Below are 24,778 nucleotides of genomic sequence, written 5' to 3' on the forward strand. Positions count from 1 at the left end.
TAAAATTTCAGCCCAAATTGGTGGGCTGGTATCATCAATCATGCATTTGAATAGCAAAATGGGTTCATGAGATATATCTCAATATAAATGGATTTCATGCGAACCGAAAAAGCATTCGCATTGGGTTTATATTTCAAAAGTTTGAATTAAAAAAATAAAAATAAAAATAAAAATAAGAACAAAAAACAGTGCAAGACTCATGACGTTTTCCATATGGATTTAGAAATATTTTTCCCACCACAGAAAACAGGTCGACAACTTTATTTTCTGAATGGAAACAAAAAGTGACGTCCTTCTCATGGAAAGAAAATTTCACCACTAGTTTTGAGTATTTAGCTTTGATCATGAAAAACTTAATGGTATTAGCTACAAAGTTATTTGTTTAACCCAAAAAAAGTCACATCCACATATTTTTTAAATGATTTAGTGGAAGAAAACTTTTGCTTTAAGCAAAATAAAAAAAATAAAAAAAATAATTATAGTGGCAACTTTTCTATTTTTATTTTTCAAAATAGTTGCCGAGGTTTAAACACCAACAATGATAAAAATAAAAAAAAGGTTATAATGAAGTTTGAAATTTGAAATATACACGAGGGAAAGATGAAAAAAATTGTATATATAAGTAGTTTCTCGTTTTTTTTAATAGAAAATTATTAAAATTGTACATAACACAAAAAACAATAAAAGGTCTACTTGCTTTTTTTTCCCCCCTTCTCTTTAATGAGATCTAAATAATCAAACACAGAAAAAATTTATTCAATTATATTTCTTCTTGGAATATATTTGAACAAAAAGAGGGAAAAAAAAAAAAAAAAAAAAGAGAAAAAAAACCTGGACCTTGAAATTTCAGAGATCACAGATGCCCAGATGTGATAACCTCTCCAATTTGATGGGCATCTCAGTGGGGTCAAATATCCCTATATATGTCCAGAGTCAGTGGTGGCCCACACGGTCCCCAATCAAGACCATCAATACACTCCAAAATCCACGATCAAAAAATTGATCAATTACTCGTCCATCACTTACCCATCGTGGCATCAATCACCGTCCTACTTCACTCATAACCCTCCACGTGTCCTCCTAATCCTCCCCCAAATCTTACCCTTTTGCTTACACTTTTCCTTCCCGTGGAAGTCAAAGCGGAGCAGCCGTAGAAATTAAAAAGACGCACCTCTTAAAATAATAAAAAAATAAATACTCATTTTATACAATTTTCATGTCTTAATTCTTAAGCCTAAAGGTACGGAAAAGCACCACTCTCTCTCATCCACGTGTCAATATCCCATTCGCTCAGCATGTTCACATGGCTTAAATTTTACAGCTTCGATTTTCGGAACCGTGTTGGGATATCTCTTGAACCTTCACGGGTAGGGACATCCAACCGTCCATCTTCACGTGCGATTGAGAAATCTCAGCCGTAGGCGTCTCAGGAGCCTACCGTATTGACACGTAATGTTACGGACACGTGGCGAAAAGTTAACGGTTCAAAAAAGATTATTTTAATCTTATCCGATCTATTTTCTCCCTATAAATTGTAGAGCTGCGTGGTCCTCTCGATATCCACGTTTCAAGTCAAAAATCCAAACCAGAAGAAAAAGAAAAGAGATTTTAAACTGAGGGTTCGAAAACGAAACCCGGATATACAAGGAAAAAAAAAAATTTAAAATTTTCTCTCATTTTCTTTCGTTTTCTCGCACTTTCTTTTTGATTTTCTTTTTTGAAAAAAGGGAATGGCTTTGAGCATGACGCACCAGATAGGTACACTCGCAGGAACTCCCGTGGTTACATCGGAGAACGGTACATCGGTTGAAACAACGGCGACGGTGAGTGCATCGGCGGTGTGGAAGTCTCCGGCGGCGAATCTCAGATGCAGGGTAAAGAGCTCAGAAATTGGTGAAAGAGTTCCATCGGTATCGCCGCCGTTGAGTCCGTGCAGGTCGCCGGTGCTCTCACCGGTGCTCTCAGCAATCCGATCGGATCTGTCCGTAGCTTGTCAAGCTTTCGCGACGGAGATGGAAGCTCCAGCGGCGGATATTCCTGTGAGGGAGTATAAGGAATGGAGGGCGCAGGATAAGGGGATGGGTGTGCCGGTTTACGTGATGATGCCGTTGGATAGCGTGACGATGAACCACACGGTGAATCGGAGGAAGGCGATGAACGCGAGCCTTCAGGCGCTGAAGAGTGCGGGCGTGGAAGGGATCATGATGGACGTGTGGTGGGGTCTGGTTGAGAAGGACACGCCCGGCGCGTACAACTGGGGAGGTTATAGCGAGCTCCTTGAAATGGCCAAGAAGCACGGGCTCAAAGTTCAGGCAGTCATGTCCTTCCATCAGTGTGGCGGGAACGTAGGCGACTCTTGCACGTGCGTAATCTATAGTCTTTAATTTTTTGTCGTTGGATTTTGTTTGGTGGCTAAGAAAGATTATTCCGAGAAAATAGCAGACTTTTAAATTTGTTTTATTTATTTTTATTTGGGTAATTTTTTTTTTTTTAAATTTTTTTTTTTGTATTTTGTGTTATTGCAGAATTCCTCTACCGAAGTGGGTTGTGGAAGAGATTGACAGAGACCGAGACCTTGCATACACTGATCAATGGGGAAGGAGGAATTACGAATATGTGTCCCTTGGCTGCGATACCATCCCAGTTCTTAAAGGCCGTACACCTGTGCAGTGTTATTCTGACTTCATGCGTGCTTTCAGAGACAACTTCAAACACCTCCTTGGTGACACAATTGTGGTAATTACAATGCATCCTTTTTAAGCCTCTGATACATTCGGGTGCTTTTAATTGCTTTAGGGTCAATTTTGTGACTTTGCTCATTTGGGTGTACAATGCAATTTGTGTTTGGTTTTGCTATTTAAGACAACTTTAATGCTCATCGAATACAATTTATAGAAAGATAATGATGATGAATGTTTAGTTTTATTTTTCAGATTAGAGGATGCTGTTAATGTTATATGGGCTAAGATTGTTAGCTGACCTGTAGTGACTTTGGTTTGTTCAGGAAATTCAAGTTGGAATGGGTCCAGCAGGCGAGCTTCGTTACCCTTCATACCCAGAGCAACATGGTACTTGGAGATTCCCAGGAATTGGTGCCTTCCAGTGTTTTGACAAGGTACTTAGAATCCTATCATTTTCACGATCTTTTTCAATCCTCAATCTCGCAATGATTTGACTGTCGATTTTATCATGATGCAGTATATGCTAAGTAGCTTAAAAGCGGCCGCTGAAGCTTCTGGTAAGCCAAAATGGGGAAGCACAGGCCCTACAGATGCCGGTCACTACAATAACTGGCCTGAAGACACCCCATTTTTCAGAAAAGAAGGTGGAGGCTGGAGTAGTGAATATGGTGAATTTTTCCTTTCCTGGTACTCCCAAATGCTCCTTGACCACGGCGAGAGAATACTCACGTCGGCCAATTCAGTATTTGAGAATACTGGGGTGAAGATCTCGGTAAAGATTGCCGGCATCCACTGGCATTATGGGACAAGATCCCATGCCCCAGAGCTCACAGCAGGTTACTACAACACTCGTTTCCGAGATGGTTACCTTCCAATTGCCCAGATGCTAGCACGCCACGGTGCCATATTCAACTTCACTTGCATTGAGATGCGTGATCATGAACAGCCTCAAGATGCTCAATGTGCACCTGAGAAACTGGTCAGGCAAGTGGCTTTGGCTACCCAGAAAGCCCAGGTCCCTCTTGCAGGTGAAAATGCATTGCCCCGATACGACGATTATGCACACGAGCAGATCCTGCGATCAGCATCGATGAATATCGATGGCAGCTCAGAGAATCAGGAAATGTGTGCATTCACATACTTGAGGATGAATCCACATCTGTTCGAGCCAGAAAACTGGAGGCGTTTCGTGGCATTCGTGAAGAAGATGAATGAAGGGAAAAGTGCCCGTAAATGTTGGGAGCAGATGGAGAGGGAAGCCGAACAGTTTGTGCATGTTACTCGGCCTCTTGTTCAGGAGGCTCTTATGCACTGAGAATACAGAATTTGGGGCTTTGATTCAATGATTTGGAAATTAGAAACAAAGCATTTGTGTACTAGGCCTTAGAAAATGGGGTCATATAATGGCAATTATTGTGTTTCATTCCTTGGTTCATGGCCATAGCTCTTTTTCTTATGCTATGGTATGTAGTTTGGGATCTGGGATCTGTAATTTTGATACTAGGGAATTTTTTTTTTCTTCCTTTTGTTCCCTCTCTAAGCAGGGTAGTAAACTATGATCATATAATTTTATGTATACACTTTTGAATTTACATATGTTTGTTGTACAATGCTGTGAAAGTAATACATAATTTCTATTCCACTTTATGTAAAAGTTCCTCTGCCTGTTACTAGAATTGTCCATATGTTATGAATTGTGTGGATTGATTTATAATTTTTGTATTTTCATCCGTGTGTTTAGTTATTCGGAAACTTAAACTTGGGTACTTGGTATATCTGAGCTTTTGTTTGTTTGATTTGATATTTTTACCTTCTTGTGTGTGCCGCAATACTTAAAAAGACATTTTTTTTTGGTTTAGTAGAAAGATCTAGAGAGATCTCAAATTCTTTGGAGTGTATTCGGTGACAATTTTCAACCACATTATACGTGTCCAAATTGAAACCATATTATAGATGAAATGCCATTCCAATCAAAATTTTCTTTCTTTAAATTGAAACCATATTATAGATGAAATGCCATTCCAATCAAAATTTTCTTTCTTTGTTGGGTCCGAACCATCTCACTCAAATAATGAAATTATTACAGTCTAATCCTAAATAAAATATCAGTCCTGTCAATATTTTAACACAGTATCAATATCTTAATCAATATGTAAATATAATCAATAAAACTCGCCCTCTCAAAACCTTGGAGGTACAATAATCACGTTAGTAGTCACGTGCATTGAAGCAATGCGGAGAGGAGTCGGTCGGCAACCTAGCAGGGAATCACATGCAGGCACAAAATTTCATGGCCCAAAATACAACGCGATCATATTTATTTGATCATAGAAAATTTGAGGTGGATATATGATATATAATGGTCAACAATATTAATAAAATTCCAATCTTTAAAGAAGCACTTTTGGAGTTCAGTTAGATTTATCAACATGCTCTGACAAAACCATGATACATGGATCCACTCTTTAAAACAAAACAATAATGACATTAAAGAAAAACTCATTATTTTATGCACAATTAGCATGCAATCGTTAATATTGAGGAAATTTTATAAATAAGTCCTAAAGCCAATTCTAAATTTGCAATGTAAACTTCGCCTTATTTGGCTCTTTTTTTTGTTGCTTTGGATTATACAAAATGGTCAATTTTCTTGCATTCAAAATTTATCAACAAATAAAAATATGTTGCCCCAATTTTTCAAAATTTGGTTTAACATCAAGAATTGTCTAGTGGCAAAATCTCCCTATTGTTTTAGATAGAATCTGAATTTAAATCCCATTTCCAAGATTAGAAGAAAAATTTTCCATTATCCAAAATAAGTCACCCCAGTTGCCCAATTCAACAGCAGAAATAAACGCGCTAGACAGAACTGATTCAAATATGACGTGCTACAGCCCCATCAAAATCCTATCCTCCACGTGTGCACTCCTTTATGGTTTCCATAACTAGTATAAAAGTACACCTCACAAAGAGTAGTGAAAATCAACTTTGACATCAATTTTGTTTTTTGAAAAAATTCATTGTAACTTTCTAGATAAAATTTATAAGATGTCTAACGTTCAGCAAAACTTCAATGCAGGCCAATCCCATGGGCAGGCTAAGGTTTGAAATATTATTTTTTCCAATTTTTATATAATTATAATTAACCTTATAATTTTGTGAAATTAATAATTAATTAGAGATTGATATTACTTTGAGGGGGATTTTTTTTGCAGGCTAAGACGGAAGACTGGATCGGATCCACTAAGGATTCAGCTCAATCAGCCCAGCAGTCTGCTCAAGAAACCAAACAAGAAGCTGCAGGAATCCTCCAACAGGTAATTATTATACATATATATATTTTTTAAATGGGTATATTCTACTTAATTAGCATTTTAAATATCATACTAATTAATTCTTATAAAAATTTATGGGTTTTTTAGTTTCATTAGTACATATTCTTCTATATGATATCTCTTCCAAGAGAATCTATATCATTATTGGGTTTGTTTCCTGATAATTAGTATTGAAAATGCATCACCAAACCACTAATATGTAAACTATGTTGACTCAAAATGGTTTTGTTTCTAACATAAACATTTGATTAAAAACCAATGAGAATTTAAAAACCCACTTAAGAGTATACTAACATTGTTTCATGATTAGTTTTAATGCAATATGGCTTTTTTTTTCCCCCCTTGTGTTTTTTCAATCCATGCTGCAGACAGGAGAGCAAGTGAAGAACATGGCTCAGGGTGCTGTGGATACTGTGAAGAACACACTTGGAATGGGTGATCAGAGAAACTGATAAAAGCAGAAATTACCAAATTGCTTTTCATATAATAAGAAAAACTGCCTCTTTTTGTTAGGATTTGGGATGTCCTTATCCTTAGGAAGCATAAGCAAATTTATTTGTCAGCTTGATGATTAATTTCCCTTTAATTGGGAAGTCTCAGTTGTAATAAGCCTGTTGCTATCTTGTCGTTTACTTTATATAGCAGATGTCATAAAGTTCCTTCTTTTTTTTTTTGTTTTTGTTTTTTGTGATTGATTGTAAACAGTGCCTCTATATAAAATTCAAACAATTTCTTTATTGTTCATAAAAAATAATTAATAATTTCATTTCAAGTGTTTTTTTTTTTAATTTCTATACAAATAAAAATAGTTTTTTGTTTCTTTTTTAACTTCTATATGTATTAAAGTAAAAATTGAAATGATTTTGTTTTTAATCAACTAGAAAAAGTCATTTACTTCAATCATACATAATTGTATTTTTTTTTTATAAAATATAAATGATTTATCAATCATGTATATATTAAAAAATTAAAATTACAAATTAATAATATTTATTTCATTAAAAAGATGAATTTATTCTAATTATATAAGAAAATATCATTTAAATAAATATAAGAATTAAACAGTTTCGAGATTAGTGTTGCAAACCACTTGGCACCACTGGTTTCTCTGAGAGCTTATCCACTTACGCGTATGCTTATCGATAAGCCAAACCTCTCCGACTTCACAAAATTCAACTCTAACTTCTCCGAAAAACTACACATCCGCCACTCCCATTATTATTATTATTATTTTTCACCTTCTGTTTCCACACTCAACTCATCCACGGTTTCTCTGCAAGCCAATCACCATCCCCAATTTCTCACTCCCACCTAAAACTTTTATTCTCAGAAAATTACAATCTCTCTCACACGTCTTAATGGATCTCTGATAAATATCTTCTTTTTCACCCTCTAATTCCTTTTTGTCTATACACAAAGTTGATTGCCATTTTATTACCTCATCTTTGCATTGCTCAAGTTTGGAATTCTTATGATGTAGACGGTATGTAATATCTATGGTGATTCATCAATATTGGTTTGACCGTTTTTTATAATATTTATGGTGATTCATCAATATTGCAAGTTTGTACGCGGATCGTCTATACCGGTGAATTCCTCTTTTTGTTTTATATATATATATATACACAAACTAAATTTTTTTTTTTTACACAATTAATTTTTTTTAATGCAAAAACAACAATGTAAAGTTTCATAAAAATGGGCTGGACATTTTTATTTTTTGCTAAAAAAGAATGGGCCGGAAATCGGAACTTACAATTTAGAGAATGATTTAAAAGGTTCAGTCTAGGAGTTGGAACTTTGTCATATTTGCTATATGGCAAACAACGATCATAAGGAGGAGTACTTGTCCTTTCTAAATATGTCCAAAAATCATCACCGTATCTTAGATATGATATTTCTTCGCCACCATGTCACAAAATTGTGGTTACGAGGACCTCAAACGAGCCCAGAGAAGGATCTCTAGACAATATAATAGTATCTTCAAACATACGTCTCTTGAATCTGGGAAGACTAATGATGGTGCCCAAAAGCGGATTTACGATTTCAAATTCAAAATAGGTCACTGTAAAAAACAACCAACCATGAGAAGAACCACAGCAGTAGGAAACTTGGGGTACACGTAACTGGAAGTTGAAGATTTCACCAGTGATGAAATTGCGAAAATAGAGTGTTCTTTCGCCTTCTTTGTTTGTAAGTATCCATGGAAGTTGGTGGTTGATTAGCCGTGCACGCTTTTCTCTGTGATACGAAGCTATGGAATTCCATGATTTGCACACGGCACTGAATCTTATAAAATCAGAATTATAAACCAACCTCTCTAATACTGAATTTAATAGATCATCAGTAAGACATGCCCAGTTTGAGAAATCTGGGGAGGTAAAATAGCATACCTTTTTCCCCATTAGAAACCGGACTGTTATACTAGTTACGGCCGAAAAGAAAGACCACATATTTCAATCATATATATTAGGTTTACAAGAAGATAGCTTGACGCCCTAGGGATTATTGTACTTTTGGGCGATATGGGACTAATAAGTAGGCGTTATAGCATTCACCAAAAAAACAAAAAAACAAAAAAAAGTAGGCGTTATAAGTTTAATTTCACGTAAATATATTGCTTATAGAATAATTTTGGTAAGGATTGTATATACAATAAGGATATATATATATACCAAAAAGGGTATTGCAACAAATACCAAATTTTGTAAGCAAAGTTTTGGTATTCAATAATGTGTTAGTTTGTTAATGATTATTAAATTAATAATGCTCTGTAATCATGGAAAACAAAATCAATAAAAAAACAATGTCAAATCACTAGATACCAAAATTTTGGTTAAAAAATGTGGTTACTTTAAATTCTCATACCAAGAAAATAATAATAATTTATTAATCAATTTAATTAAAATTTTGTAAAAATTATCAAAATAATGTGTTCAAGTAAGGTTAGCTTAGTTGGCATTGTCTCTTGCACCCAGATGCATGAGGTCCTCGGCTAAAATACATAGAAGAGAAATATATAGATATATATATATATATATAAATTGTTTGATTTAAATAAAAAACAAGGATAAAAATTCGGCCAAAAAATATAAACAAAGTGTTTATAAATTTACTATGTATGTATATATAACATTATAGATTAAAAAATAAGGAACTAAAAATATAGATATTAAATATATAATAAAATCAATTACTTTAATATGCATGATAACAATATAATTATTAGTAAGATAATAATGGTTTAACATATTAAACAATAAAAATAATAAACAAATAAAAGAACAAAAGAATAAAATGAAAAAAATATATTATTATGCATATTTTTATGTCATCATAAAAGAGAAAAAAATAGTTGAAAAATATTTATTTTTCAATAATATGTGTTTTTTTTTTTCACTTGTTTAATATGGAAATACATTTAATACATGCTTTAAACTTTTCCATTGAAAAAAAATGAGTTTTTTTTTTCTCCTTACATTAAATACATGCTTTAAACTTTTCCATTAAAAAAAAAAGAGGTTTTTTTTCTTTCTTACATTTGAAATTAATTTGGAAAATGAAAGTTTTTTTTTTAAAAAAAATGCATATATACGTCCATTATTCGTATGTTATTCACAAATTCAGTAACTAGGTCTCAAATTAATGTCTATAAATTATCAAGAAAAAAAAAACTAATATCTATAAATAATCATCAGTTTTAATATTTAACAATTGTGAACGATCAGAAAAAATTCAACCTTTAACAATAATAATACTTTTTATCATTATTTATTTATCTATAACCTATAAATATATACTAGCTAGAAAAATTAAGTAGAAAAGATGCCGAACCTATATACGAGAAAAGTGTTAGAAAAAATATATATAAAAGAAATGATGACCCATTTGTGTTAATGAAAAAAATTTATATATATATATATATATAATATTCACCTCCTAATAGTTTAATTTTTTTAAAGAGTGGCAATTCAACTATCATTCATTGGCTTCACCAAAAGAAAAGTTAAAACACAAAGAGTAATAAAAATTTTGCATACTAAGCTATAAAGCAATTTTAAAGTATATACAAAAATACAAATAGTTCTTCTATACAGGATTAAAGTTTAGAAACATCCATTAGCAATGTTTTAATGTTTACGGTGTTTAGAAGCCTTCTCCCTGTATAAAATTAAATAATAATTAATTAAGACATTTTACGAACTTATAGATGGCACAACCCAACATTGTTCAAAAAATTTCCCCAAAAATTGGTCCTCTCCTACAATTCGTTCCTCCCACTGGATTTCTTCAATTCCATAAGTTGATAAATTCGTTTCATCCTTCTAGGATTTTAGTATTTTAATAGACCTATGTAAAATCTAAACGTATCTTTAAATCTCAACTTTTGAAGAAATAAAATCCATTAAGATGTCATGATGATTAGAAACTCATATATTATAGTACTTAGTTTCAATCCCTCACCCCATAGATCAAATATGTATATATATTTTAAAAAATAGGCATGAGAACATGTTAAAAAATATTGTATGTGATATAAGTTTCAAATTGTATATACTTCTTTTCTTCAAAAATAAAAATAAAAAACTGTATATAATTCTTAATTTACAGATATTTATCATCAATTTAATTACAATTTTGAATCAATTATCCAAATATTGTATAAATAGGTATAATATCTTAGGCAATATGTAGAGGAAACTTCAATCTTAACCATTAGCATTGAGGTCAATCACGACAACCACACCACCTCTATTATATATAGGAAATTCCATGAGGCGAGAGTGCATGGTCAACCTTCGGCTTGCAGCAAACACAACCCTCCATTCTTTTTTTCCAATAATTGATAATTAATATTGCTATTATAAATTACAGAGCATTCAAGCTTAATGATTTCAAGTTAAGTAAGGTTAATTAAATTGATAAATTATTCACACTTACAACTGAAAAATCATAGCTTCAAAATACTGGTTAAGAAAGATTATGGTAAATGATTTGCAAAAAAAAAAATTAATGATCTCATATGTAATCCTCTTCCCAATTTATCAATACATATGTATATATATACACACACACTAAAAGTTACTGGGATCTTTTTATCCAAGAAAAATAATAATAATAATTAATTTTGGACAGGCCAAATTGGATATTTGATGATGTCGAGTGCCTGCACTCTAATTTTTCCTATCTTCTTATTTTCTTTTTAATACCTTCTATTTTGAACATATTATTTTTATTTTCTTGGATTCTCTTTTTAACAAGTGTCCTTTCGTAGTCTAGAAACCGTCTTTTATGTTTTCTTTTTAATAAGTAAAAAGATATATTAAAACGTTTTGTTGCCACTTTAAACAACACATCCAACACATCAAACTTTTATTATATATTACAAGCTATTGTGATTATTTCTAAATATTTTATATATGCATCCTTTGTGATCATATGCTCTCTCTCTCTCTCTCTCTCTCTCTCTCTCTCTCTCTCTTTTTTTTTTTTTTTTTCTTCCTTCTATTAAATTGTCTCCATATAAACACAAAAAATACGTTCCAAAATTTTAAAAATGATGGAATGTTGACTTACATAGCGAAATAACATGGAGAAGACCCGAAGATAATATGATCAAGGTAAATTTTGATGGGACTTAATTATGTCAAGAATTCAAGTATAACGGACATGGCATTGTGGCTCAAAATTCATGGGGAGTCGTATTACAATGTATGCATGTTGTAATTCCATGTGACTCTAAGTCTTAGGGCAGAGTGTTTAGCTCTTCTTTATGCTTGTATTTGGGTAGCGGAAATGAGTTGCAAATGTGATCTTAGTCAAGAGATTTGAATGAACTTATTAGCGGAATTACTAGTTCGACAACAAATAAATACACAATGGACCCTATCCACATTAAATTTTGTGTCACGAGAAGCTAATAAAGCTTCAGATTGGGTAGTAAGAGAGGCTAGAAAATAAGAGACTATACCTAGGTGGGACAATAATTTGCCAAATGACTTTGTAGCATGTAGCTACCATAATTCTAGATTTAATAGGTTGGACCACAGCTTAACACTTCATTCAATATTATATTGATGACCAAAAAAATAAAAAATGGTGACATTAAAATAAATAATTGAGTAAAGTCTACAACTCATGGAATAATGGTCACACCTCATATCCTAACTGTCCTTGATTCCTATGTTCTATTCGATCTATGAGATCATCATGTACAATTTCATACATTTGGAATGCTTTATAATATGAAAATTGGTAATAAATATATATAAATGCATATAGAGTAGAAAGAGTAAGGTAAATAGAGGCTGGAGAAGGGACAAGGGCATGTGTCCGATACAGAAAATATTCATGCGAGTAATGGAAGTTTCGATGCTACTGATACTTATAGTCAAAAGTTTCTTACAATTTTATTTTATTGTTTTGGCTAAAACTGTCCGAAATTGTTTTTGTTGTATTTGTAAGATTGTGTGCAATTTCACATAGTCACATGCATTATATATATATATATATACACGTATATATAAATTTGTATCATATCTTTCAACAAAGTTCCGACCTTGACACTGATGTTTATGTGGGATCTAGTCACGGGACCAACAGTATCAACTATGCCATCACTTTATAAACCTTGCATTATTATTATTATGGAACATCCTCTATGTTTTATTGCTTTTGAAAATGTGTCCCTGCATTTTCAGAAATTAGACAAAAATTGTCTTATATTTTATTTTATTATAATTTTACCTTTTTTTAACTCTTTTTTGTACTTTTTATCTTCTTTATTTTTTCTGCTGAAATGTCACGTTTTTGTAATTTATATTTGTACACTTTCATACAATATATATTGATCAAAGGAAATAATATATATGTATATATATATATATATATGAAAGTTTCAAAAACTTGTCTACAAAAGAAATCACATTGCAACAAAAATGAAAATATAACAAGTGTTAGGAATAAGTTTATGCAAAACTAATAAAACAAGAGTGCTATTTAACATGTTTTTGTTAATATAGTGCCCAAATTACATATTATATAATATATGGTTCATTATCAATTATATTGCAAAAGATAAATAATTGTCAATACTAAAAGGTAGGATGCATTACATATGATAAAATAAAATAAAAAAATTTTAAAAAAAGTATGATACGTTACATCAGACATATCTTGAGGGCTGTGAGCCCTTTACCCCATTCTTATCCCACTAAAAAAGAAAATATATATAAAAAAGAAAAAAGAAAAAAAAAAGTGCTGGTACATCTTGTGGAACATCCTTGGCTTGACGGTTAGATTACATGATAATGTTGCTATATTTTAGCCAAGAGTTTATATATATGTATACGGAAATTTTATGGTGAACACGGTCCGCATGAGCACTGCAGTATTAGTGACGGTTTTTCATAGTATTAACGACGGTTTTTTAGAAAATCGTCACCAATACTATAAAAAACTGTCATCAATACTGTGGTCCGCATGAAGACCGTCCGCACCATAAACGGACTGTATATGTATATATATATAAAGACTCTAATCAAATTAGAATATTTTAATTTTATAAAGTTAAAATACATATAAATTAATCTGTATAAATTAATTATTTTCATTTTAATATAACTTTGTTACACTATATTGAAAATTTATAAAATTATAATTTTCTAACTGAATAATTATTGGTTATTACCAATTAGCTTATTCCAAGAAGACATACATTTTAATTGGTTACACTGATTGTGGAGTTAATATTTTTTCTGAAGTTATATATAAAAGATATATATATATAGTAATGGTTAAAAATTGTGAACTCCGAACCTTTGTCGAAGTAATTAGTGACTATTCTTGCATCACATTTTGAAGGAGTAAATGATTAAGATAGTACCAGTAAAACAGATGGATATTCTTTTTATATGGTTCAAATCAGTGTATCCCCTTTAATACCTTTTACAGAAAAAAAAAAAAAATTGCATACGGAAATCAAATTTATAGTCTTTTTAATTAGTACTTTTTTTTTAATACTTTTACTTTTTAATTAGTATCTTTTTTTATCATTATAATAATTTAGTTCTATATCAATATTTTAAATTTATAATTTTTTAATTTATAAGTAATTTATCAACTATCTCAATTTTACTTGAATATAATTAATTAATACTTTTGGTTATGGGAGAGTGTATTAATTGGTTTAAAAAAGAATAGTCTTATAATGAGAGAATGATGCTTCGTTTGTTTTTGTGTTTATAAAAAGCTCCACTGAATACTTTTATGGCGCACGTCTCTTTGCATATCAATTTTATGCACCACCATTATGATGCCTTTGAATAGTTTAATAAGATTTGAAATTCAAATTAAAGTTGGCTTCTATTTAGACTTGATAGAAATGTATGTTCCCAAAAAATTAAAAATTTGCAATCATGATTCAGGAGAAAGTAAGTTTAATTTTGTTCCCATTAGAAGTACATTCTGAGATTCATGTTCTCCAGAAAGCTAAGGTAATAAGTAGCAGAGTGAAGATCTCTGTCTATCTGATAATGGTCCAAATACATAATGACTGGATCAATTCTTTTTGTCAATTTGTTTTCATCTCAAAGGTAGAAATTGTAAAGTAGAAGTTTTTTTTTTTTTAATTATTATTATTTTTAAACAAGGGTTGTAAATTTAATAATTAATTATCATAGAATTTTACCACTAAATTGGAGTGTCCCTAGAGAGAGAAAGTTATCTCTAGAGAGAGAAAGTTCACTCTCCTTTTTTTTTATTATTTTTTCTTTTAGCATGTGTATTTATAATTGATAAAACAAATACAGATAAACACAACAATTTATAAGAAACAAATCAAGGTTAAATTAAAATTTTTTCCTTCTCATCTTTAATGAGTTCCAGATACATGTATATACATTGTTTTAACATAATGACATGCATGCTATTATGAATTGATTTAGATGCAATTATTTTGTAATAATCATAGCTGGTAAAGAGTAAAGAATTGCTTTCTTTCTCAATCTCTTTCTCTCCGTTGCTCAACACATTAAAAAAGGATAAATTGTTTTCATTTATAAATAATTGTAGTTTTTGTTGCATTGAAGATGCAACTTTGATCATCATACATTTGCCAGTTTTCTATGCACTTGGTAACGTTTTGGGCTGATAATTCTTGAGTAGATCCTTGGTTTGAATCACTTTCTTGCTGGTCATGATTCTCAAGCTTTGCCTCAAAATATCAACCTCTCTTTCTTTGTTGTACAGTTCATTCTCCATTGAACCCAATTTAGATTCCAAGGCTTTGATTGTCTCCTCTTTGGCTTGTAGCTCTGCTTTAAGCTCCTCTGCAATATCTTCTTCCTCTTCTTTCCAATACAATCCATCTTCTACAAATTAAAAAGGACAAAAAAGAAAAAAAAAAAAAAAAAGGACAAATTATCCAATTTTCTACAATTCAACCCAATCTATCAAGATTGTAGATAACTTTCTGTTAGGAATAAAGGGTCTGGTCCCTATGCAAATTTAGAACAGAGTAGCTAGCCACTTTATTAATTTCTACATTTTTTTTTTTCAACAAATGTATTAAATATGCTTGAAATTCTACTAGACCAAAATGGGACTTGTATATCTGCAACACTTTTGGTTTGTAACAGGAACAAAACATGAATGAATGAAAGGAAAGAAAAAGAAAGTGAAAAACCATAAAAAAATAAATAAATAAATTGAAATCCCCATCTCCAACCAATTAAGTATTATATTTTTCCAGCCCAAACCCTGCTCTTACCTATATAAATAGAATTATTAAAAACCAAATTCCCAAAAACGAAATAAATAAAACTTTAGCTTATACACATTATTTGCAAATTGAGTGGTGTTCAAACAAGAACCTACTATACATTATGTGCAAAAAGATTTTTGCACCATTTTCACAAAATATATAGAGGAGGAGGTTGTGGTTATATTTTGAGCTACAATTACAAGTTCTTCATGGAAATGACATGCAGAAAAAGACGAAAAATTCACAAAACACAAATGATGATGAAGAAGAAGAAGAAGTAAAACAAAATGCCAAACACCCCCGACAGAGTTTTAACCAGAAAGATTTTAGCTTTTGCATTTGTTTCTGTGTCAAACACTGTGTTGTCGGTGGGTGGGTATGAGTGGGAGAGAATGTTTTGTGTGTGTTAGTGTGTGTAGGAGGGGAGAGAGAGAGAGAGAGAGAGAGAGATGCACCACGGTGAGTCCTCTGAATAAGGTCATCAAGCTCAACTTTAATGGCCAAATAGAGCTGCTTCCATTTCTCAACAGTTTCATCTCTTCTTGCTCTCTCCTCTCTCATTTGCTCAACCAAGAAGCTGTTCCCCAACAAACCCAATTCTTTCCCATTTCTCATCTTCTCTCCCTCCATTGATACAATCCCATCTTCCATTCCCTTAATTCTCTCCTCTTTCTCTTCCACCATCTTCTTCAGTATCTTAACCTCTTCCCTCAGCTTCTTCCTCTCTTGCTTCCACTCTGCTTCTTTGAAAGCAAAAACCATCATTTCTCTCTCATATACTACGCCTTCTTTCTCTCTTTCATACATAATCTCATTCATTTCCTCTTGGATAAACCTTATCTTTTCCTTCAACCCTTTAACATCTTTCTCAAACATGTTCTTCTTTCTGTTCTTGCTATGAATCCCACCCATTAAAATACTACCCTTCAAGCTTCTTCCTTTTTTGCTTCAAAATCTTGTCTTTTGGTTGATGGAAGATTGATGGGAATTCTTCTCGTAATTTGGGAAGTGGGAAATGCAAAGTCTGTGTGGATATGACATAAATTTAATGTAAAGGCTCCCCCACCTCCTTTTTTGAGTCCATTAAAGGCTATAATGTCCATTTTTATAAGGTAAAATCCATGACCACCAAGTGTTTGATTAATTTGATTAATTATCTATAGGACTCGTGAATATGACTGTTTTTTTCGTATGATTTTCTTTTGCATATTAGATTAGACATTCATGACCTGTTATGCTTATATAAATGGGGAACATGCTAAGTCACATGCAAAATTTCTATAGGAGCGTGGGGTTAGAAACTTAGAAATAACATCCCAATTATTGGCCAAAACGCCAGCTTCAAATGGGTCCTACACTTTTTTCTGCGGTGATAATATGACCTTACATTAGCTTTGTCTTGAAGCATCTCTCCACAGTGGACACTTAGATGGGGCTCTTTTGCGTATATTCCTTACGCATATGATTGCCTCCTAATCAGTGTTTTCATAAAACAGGCACTCTTTGCCATTCTTCTTCTTCCTCTTCCTCATTGTACTCGTTGTTTATGCAAACCTTCCTCTTCAGGCAAGCAAACCTTTACCCACAATAGGAATCATACTGGAAAAACCATTTTTCTCTTTCAAAATATTAAAATTTTCACTGCTTTTGGTTTGTGGGTATTAATCATTAATTAATAATTACTAAGAAATATCAGAATAATCAAATTTAAAAAATCAGAATAATCAAATTTACTCAGCATTTAATGCTAGAGGAAATGAAGGATTAGGATAAGGAAAAGGATAACCCATTCTGAGGTCTTTATCCTTTTTTTTACCGGTGGCATTATATGGTTACCAAACAAAATTTTCATGCAGAATATCATCTGTATTTTTACCCATTTGACATTAATCGCATAAGTACAAAATACATTTATGGTAGATGTATCTTTGGATTCCCTGATTGAAAAGGACTTGCAGTTATAATAGGTAGGGGAATGAAACTTCAGTAAGGCATGTTCATATAGAAATAAGTCCAATCTCTTTAAATTGGCCTTTGAAAATGCCAATTAATTACTTGAGCTTGCAAACAACTCTATTTTGCAATATATATTGTAGGTGAGGTAAATGCCAATAATCACCGCTTAAAAAGGACCATTTTTAGAAGAAGTGAGAAAGGGCATTTACAATGACAAAAGGAATGGAATTTTCCTCTTGTGTGTTTGGGTTTTTTTTTTTTTTTTTTTTTTTTCCCCCCTCTCTCTCCCCTCATTGCATTCTAGTATTTTGCCCATTGCTATACTTGTAAGCTTAATTGCCATTTCCTTCTTTGGTTTTTTTTTTTTTTTTTTTTTTTTTTTTTTTGGTTTGGTAAGATGGAATAAAGAGGGATGACAAAGCCGCAACAACCTTTCAATTTCTTGTTTGTTTGGATGTTGGCAACTAGACATTATTGCTCATCAAAGCCCGAGCTATTTTCTTACCCTTCCCTCCATGTTAAAAATAAACAAATAAATAAATGGATATAAATAAATACCTGCCTTTTGTCATGGGCCTTAAAATATCCCTTGAAGCCCACTCCAGAAAATAATTGCTTCAGAGTTATCTAGCAAGCCTATAGAACAGATTTGAGTCCAAATTTCATAACTTTATTTCTGTAGAAGGTGGGTGTTCAGGTTTTTGCTTTTATTATTATTATTTTGGTGTTTTTTTTGTGGGGCGAGGGGGGGTTTGTGGGAGGTGAGGAGGGGAGGAGAGGATGGGATTGGGGATTCCATAGAATGCAAATATACCCCTTTTAACTCCTTTTCAATTACCAATTACTTTCTGGAATTTAAATTTAAATTTTGTTTTCACCAGAAAAATGAGAAGAAGTTATGGAAGGAAAGGAGAGTCAATACCTATATGTAATTAACATGTGCTTCTAGCCTTTGGCAAAGCCAAATAAAGAAAACCTTCTTTTATTTAGTCAATGGGTATGTTTTGTTTAATTTGGCAGTAAAACTTTATTCACCTTTACATTAATGGAAGTTGCTTTAATCAATTATTTATTTCTTTATATAAATCATTCTGTCAATACTAGTATTACTTAGGTTCTGAACTTTTTACCTACTTAAACATAAAAAAAAACAAAAAATGATGAAAGTTAAAGGGAAAAGTAAAAGTTAAATGCATAATATACCAAATTGTGAAGCATATTAAATTTTACTGTTGGAGAAGCACATGTCCCTAACAAGCTTTGTGCTGACAATAATTTTATTAATCCAATATATCTATGACCCACATCCCAATAAATAGATACCAAATTAATAAATATTGTATCTCCATGCATAGAGTCGATAGAAAGAGAATTCAACTTTTGATCAAATTATTGAAAAATGTTCCGGCCAAACACTAAAATGTGTTATGAAAACAATTAATAATGAACTTGAATTAATTTAACATTTTTCTTAGTACCTAGTTAGGCTATCACTGGTCTAACAAAGAACTTGTGTTAGCAAACCAAAATATATAACTTATAGAGTTTTGCTATGGAAAAGCTTCTTATTTGAACATCAAATGATTATTGTGAGCTTCATTTGTCATTTAATCCAACAAAACTTGATTTATGTTTCATTTTTCATTAGCATTTTCTTTATTTTACTTTATTATTCTTTTTCAGCATGAAAATCAGCATTCAATATAAAAAAATACACCGATTAACTCATAAAGGCCAAATCTAAAATTTTTGATATCGAAGGTTGTTTCATATTGAATAAAAGATCAACAATATTATTAGAACAAAGATTAAGAAATATAGATGAAAAACATCAAAGAAATCATGTTTTTCTGGGGTTAAATAACAAGTGAAGCTCACAGTAAGCTTTTGAAGCTCAGAATAACAAGTCTTATATGGTAAAATTCTATACTTTGGTGGATTATAGTTTTGTTTTGTTCTTGGTAATTGATTATAGCATTGTTTGTATGCCTGTGTGTGTGTTTATTTTGTAGTTTAGTGAGAACCATACACACCATTTGGCCTTATTCCCCCAAAAGAAATATACTCAATGTATATATAATTATAAGCTACTCAATTAAAAAATAAATGTATATACATATATTAAAAATTGTATCTACATATAACTATGTGGTCAATATATTTACCAAAACTATGTGGTCAATTTTTAATGTACTTATATGAGGTGGAGAAAAATAGAAATAAATAATAAATGGGCCGGTTGAATTCAATAGCAAATCTGTTTAAAAAAAAATAAAATTTGTTTATTTATCTGAGACGAATATGTAATTGTTTATGCTGTATATAATTACCAAAACTATGTGGTCAATATACTTACCAAAACTATGTGGTCAATATTTAATGTACTTATATGAGGTGGAGAAAAATAGAGATAAATAATAAATGGGCCGGTTGAATTTAATAGCAAATCTGTTAAAAAAAATATATTTGTTTATTCATCTGTGACGAATATGTAATTGTTTATGCGATATTGATCTTATCCTACTTCCTATGATAAAGGTCAAATCAACAATTTAAAATGAATATATAATATAATGTTAAGTGAGAAAGTGAAATAAATCAATGTAGCCGACAAAAAGGACACACTTCTTTTGGTTATCATGAACGAATATTTTCTTTTTCTTTTCAACTTTTTTCTGAGTTGAAGAGTTATCGAAAAACTTTTTTGACTTGGAAGTAAGAAAGAGGATCACTCATCCTTCCTTTCTCAAAAAATTGAAGGTTGGGTATGCGACAAGTATTTCTTAGAGCAATAGAAGATGAATACCATTTCAAATAAAAAACCTAGAACTTTTTACATTCACTGCCATTGTTTGTACCTTTTCATTTAATAAGATACAACAATATCATTTTGGATCTTTTAACGTTGAAAAAAAAGAAGAAGTTATTTATCATAGTTTACGATAAGCAATTAAGAGCTGGTAAAATCCATATCTTGTTTAGTAATTTAAATGGCTAGTGAAAAAAGTTTATTTTTTCAAATTAAAATTTTAAAATAAAAAATCAAATAGATAATTAAATGTAAAGAATGAATAATAATTATATTATCAATGGTCTCATTTGTCAACATATAATGATTATTAATGCGATCAATACTGAAATGATAAACATTAATTGGATGTTGTTAATTATGTATTGATTTTTTATACTAAAAAATATAGAAAACTAATATTTTTAGGATAGTTAATTAAATTGCTAAATGGTATATGAATTTGATCAGTATCATGATAAATATATTTTTTTTAACTTATTTTCTCATATATTATGCAAAAAAAACTTTCCCATACAAAAATTTTTTATAAACAATTTTGACAAATATTTTTTTCCTTTCAATTTTTCTGATTTAATGATGAGATTTTATTGTCATTAAAACTAATTCTTATATCCAAACACTCTCAAAAATCCCTATTTTTAAGCAACAAAATAAATAATTAACATTTATTTCTCTATAATTTCTCCAATCACATTTCTCTCTCTTAACTTTTTTTTTTTTTTTGCCCTTAATATTCTCCTCTTCAACTCTTGAACAAATCAATTTTCTATATATTAGGTTAAAGGTTTTTAAATGTTAGGAATTTGTTAATGAATTAATAAGCACAAACGCACATAGATCTGGATATCTAAATTCCATGGCTGGAAGATTGCTGTCTTTGACTGGCTTCAATTTTCTGACGAACAAATATTTCATCGACATACTTTCTTATTAACATGTTTTTGCTTTTAGAAATTAGCTTTTGGTTTTATTTATAGAAGAAACTTCAAACTGGTCTTTGATAAAGATTATTAAGTATTTTCCATTCTTAAATTAGTGTTGACTATAAATTAAAAGCTATAATAAATCCAAATCTTTTCCTAAGGTCTCAAAAAGTTGAAAAAAAAGGGATTTCTTCAAAAATCATTTCCAAATAGATACTAAATAATATCCATTACCTTTTCAAAATAGTATACATTGTCTACATTTGGGTTGGCTTTGAGGTCCAGAATACCCAGATCTGAAATACACTGAAATCACATGAACCTTAAAAATGTGTTCCTCAACCATCCCTTGTGATTTCTATCAAGTGTCACCTTTAAAAAATATTTTTATTTTTTGATAGAAAATTCTCAAATTATTCAAGATTCATCTAGTTTTGGATCTGAATATATATATATATATATATATATATATTAAATACAAAAATAAATAAGACTCAGCCCTTGATATTTTAAAAGTTTTTTAAAAAAATGTGTTTGCTACCAACTTTAAATATTATTTTCATATTAAAAATATGAGACATGATACACGCCACTTCGTGAAGGATCTCAATCAATTATTATAAAATGTAAGTACAAAATACTAATACGGGATTTGTTTTATTTAGTAATTTAAATTAAATAATCACATTATTCATGAAGTTCATAATATCCATTTGAAAAAACAATGACAAATATGCAAAAAAAAAAAAAAAAAACCATAAAATAGAGAGAGTAGAAAGCTGTCTTGTATATTCAGAGAAATTGCGTCCAAGTAAAGAAATTATATGTTAATGTTAAATTGTTAAGCCAAAAAAAAAAAAAAAAAGCTCCAAGTGAGTTTAGCAGAGTTTTTTCTTTTTTTGATCAAAAATTCTATTTGAAGATTAAAATTTTTTTTATTAAAAAATAAAAATATTTAATAAAAATCAATAACTATTTATTAACAAAAAAATAATTTTTTTAAATTGTTTAAAAAAGACAAATTTTAAATATTTTTATAAAAAAATTCTTTTTATATAACTTATATAAACTCAATAAACATTTAATGCAGGTTTTTTATTTATAATCAAATACCAATTAGTTTTTCAATATAAATTTAAAAAACAATATTTTACATAAAATTTTAATTAGTTTCATCGACTATATTAAACTATGTAAATTTGTGAAGTGTTTGTTAGCTCACTACGCCAACAACGGTGGTCAACCCCATATCAATCTATGCACGCTTCTCTTTTTTCATCCAATCGAACGGCTAGATTTGCATTGACATCCAGAATTTGATACCGCACGCAATAACGGTGGCCCGCCCCACACGTCGTCGCAAGGCGACAAGACGACGTGAAACCGACGTGCAACCGACTCTCAGAACGTGAACGAAGTATTTCCGACAAACAAAAGGTGTTCGCGGATCTAGCGGAAATTAGTTTTGTGGGGCCCGAAATCAGAGGAATTGATCTGAACCGTAGGATTAAGTGGTTGGTCCCCCTGATTCAGTTCACCAACGGACAGGGTTGTTTCCCCCACTTAGTTGGAAAGAAGTTGTTTACTTACTTCCTATATTGCCCTGCTCAGTGTGAGAAAATAACCATGATGCCATAATTTTACCTTAGACTACAAATCATCCTTTTTTTTCTTTTTCTTTTTCCTTTTTTTTCAAATATTTGGTAGGTAAAAAGTTGTGGAGAAAAAGAAAAAGAGTGAAATCTTGAAATGCAAAATTCACCCAACGAAGATTTTCTTCTTCCCAGTGTTTTGATGGTGAAATTGAAATTAATTGTTTGGTGTAACAAGAAAATAAATAATATTCACATCTATATATATCATTATTTTTTATTGTGATATGGACAACTCTACATGGTTCTAACAAAAATAAAAAATAAAAATAAAATTTGTAGTATTTATCTTTTCTATAATACTAAACCAAAAATAATCCTGAGAATTACTACTTGGTTAATTAAATGTATATTTTTTTAACAAATTGTTTTTTTATCGTACCTTCGTTAATGGGAAAAAAAAAATGTATAGAATGGATACCCACTAAAAGAAAAATTTATCAATAACGGGTCTCTACAAATCTATATATTCTTTCATTTCATTCCCCCTTTTAAAAATATAAAAATAGAAAAACTTATATATATATATTGCAAAAAAACTTGTATTATTATTATTATTATTTATATTACAAAAAAAAAAAAACTTGAATCATAATTAAGATGATGATAATAAATCCTACCTTTATTTTTACCAAAAAATAAAATAAAATAAATTCTACCTTTATATATACGTGACATACAATTTGGTTAATGAGCTTTAGTTTTTCTGATGGTAAGGAATTAAGGACAATTAACTTTATTTTTAACACTTGTGTATTTCTAATGATATATAATTAAGTACCAATTAACCATGAGAGATACATAAAAAAAAAAAAAAAACCATGATAGAGCAAAAATAAATCATATGCATGCAAAATAAAAAGAAAATGATTATTACATAATGTGCTATTTTAATAATCCCTTTAGGTCCTGGGTTTATATCCTGGTGCTACCCTCCCCAATTTATAAAAAAACTAGTCATGTTTATTATTAAAAAAAAACAAAAGAAAAATAGTCATGATTAATTTTATTTGATTTAGTTTTATTTTATTAAATGATTAGTCAGTGAACGAAAAGAACGTGGATTATATTTAATAACTGGACGCATAATTTTGGGTGCAAAAACAATACTGAAACTAATCATGAATTTAATTAGTGAATAAATTAATATCTTTTATTACCAAAATAATGCTATTAATATCATTAACTATATTTAACAACGAAATGAACATGGATTATATTTAATTACCAGCAACATAATATATTTAGGAGTGAGAAATTGCATAACTTTAACATACTATACTCAAGCAATTAGTTAATGAAATAACTAATTGCATATCCTTAATTAGTTATGCTTAATGTTTATTTTAATGTATCTTTAACTATATTCAAAAACTTTAAAAAAAAAAAAAAAGGATTAGATTCACTAGAGACATAACATACTTGGCTAGCACTTTATTTTTAATAATTGTAATTCAAATTAAGGATTATTATTGATTGTCACTGAATTGCTCTCGAATAGACAACTAACAGAATTAAAAGCATTTATATTTTCCTAAAAATAATAATTTTAATTAATATAAGTCCAATTGAATCAAATATATATATATATATAGAATCCTAGCATTCCTAGCATGTGGTCCTTTCCTGATCTCTTGATCAAATATACTACTCAAT

General features: G+C 30.5%; 3 protein-coding genes across 6 annotated transcripts; 2 read left to right on the forward strand and 1 right to left on the reverse strand.

Annotated features, from left to right (window-relative positions):
• The first annotated feature begins 1,546 nt into the window (after positions 1-1,546).
• LOC107422617 (beta-amylase 1, chloroplastic) lies at positions 1,547-4,335 on the forward strand. The gene is made up of 4 exons (XM_016032088.3): positions 1,547-2,362; positions 2,526-2,736; positions 3,005-3,115; positions 3,199-4,335. The coding sequence occupies exons 1-4, from the start codon at positions 1,731-1,733 to the stop codon at positions 3,994-3,996; spliced, it is 1,752 nt and encodes a 583-aa protein (XP_015887574.3). The 5' UTR covers positions 1,547-1,730; the 3' UTR covers positions 3,997-4,335.
• A 1,298-nt stretch (positions 4,336-5,633) lies between these two features.
• Positions 5,634-6,687, forward strand: LOC107422613 (late embryogenesis abundant protein D-7). Its single transcript, XM_016032082.4, has 3 exons — positions 5,634-5,783; positions 5,897-5,998; positions 6,385-6,687. Exons 1-3 carry the CDS (start codon positions 5,730-5,732, stop codon positions 6,466-6,468), a joined length of 240 nt encoding a protein of 79 aa, XP_015887568.1. The 5' UTR covers positions 5,634-5,729; the 3' UTR covers positions 6,469-6,687.
• Positions 6,688-15,047: 8,360 nt separating this feature from the next.
• LOC107422608 (uncharacterized) lies at positions 15,048-16,969 on the reverse strand. Of its 4 annotated transcripts, none has more exons than XM_016032077.4 (2): positions 16,238-16,969; positions 15,048-15,384 (listed from the first exon to the last, which is right to left on the reverse strand). In XM_016032077.4, the coding sequence occupies exons 1-2, from the start codon at positions 16,689-16,691 to the stop codon at positions 15,140-15,142; spliced, it is 699 nt and encodes a 232-aa protein (XP_015887563.1). In that variant the 5' UTR covers positions 16,692-16,969; the 3' UTR covers positions 15,048-15,139. The 4 variants fall into 4 exon arrangements, with proteins under 4 accessions (XP_015887563.1, XP_015887562.1, XP_015887561.1 ...); XM_016032076.4 differs by having other exon boundaries at positions 16,235-16,968; XM_016032075.4 differs by having other exon boundaries at positions 15,048-15,387; positions 16,238-16,966.
• Positions 16,970-24,778: the final 7,809 nt, after the last annotated feature.

Source organism: Ziziphus jujuba, chromosome 3 (genome assembly GCF_031755915.1).
Source record: "Ziziphus jujuba cultivar Dongzao chromosome 3, ASM3175591v1".
NCBI lineage: Eukaryota > Viridiplantae > Streptophyta > Magnoliopsida > Rosales > Rhamnaceae > Ziziphus > Ziziphus jujuba.

Excerpts from the sequence above, each read along its gene's own strand:
- LOC107422617 (XM_016032088.3), top strand. The coding sequence starts at position 1,731 with ATGGCTTTGAGCATGACGCACCAGATAGGTACACTCGCAGGAACTCCC. Across the intron at positions 2,363-2,525 it reads AACGTAGGCGACTCTTGCAC|AATTCCTCTACCGAAGTGGG; the intron begins GTGCGTAATCTA and ends GTGTTATTGCAG. Across the intron at positions 2,737-3,004 it reads TCCTTGGTGACACAATTGTG|GAAATTCAAGTTGGAATGGG; the intron begins GTAATTACAATG and ends TGGTTTGTTCAG.
- LOC107422613 (XM_016032082.4), top strand. The coding sequence starts at position 5,730 with ATGTCTAACGTTCAGCAAAACTTCAATGCAGGCCAATCCCATGGGCAG. Across the intron at positions 5,784-5,896 it reads AATCCCATGGGCAGGCTAAG|GCTAAGACGGAAGACTGGAT; the intron begins GTTTGAAATATT and ends TTTTTTTTGCAG. Across the intron at positions 5,999-6,384 it reads CTGCAGGAATCCTCCAACAG|ACAGGAGAGCAAGTGAAGAA; the intron begins GTAATTATTATA and ends TCCATGCTGCAG.
- LOC107422608 (XM_016032074.4), bottom strand. The coding sequence starts at position 16,691 with ATGGGTGGGATTCATAGCAAGAACAGAAAGAAGAACATGTTTGAGAAA. Across the intron at positions 15,388-16,234 it reads TATTCAGAGGACTCACCGTG|AAGATGGATTGTATTGGAAA; the intron begins GTGCATCTCTCT and ends TTTAATTTGTAG.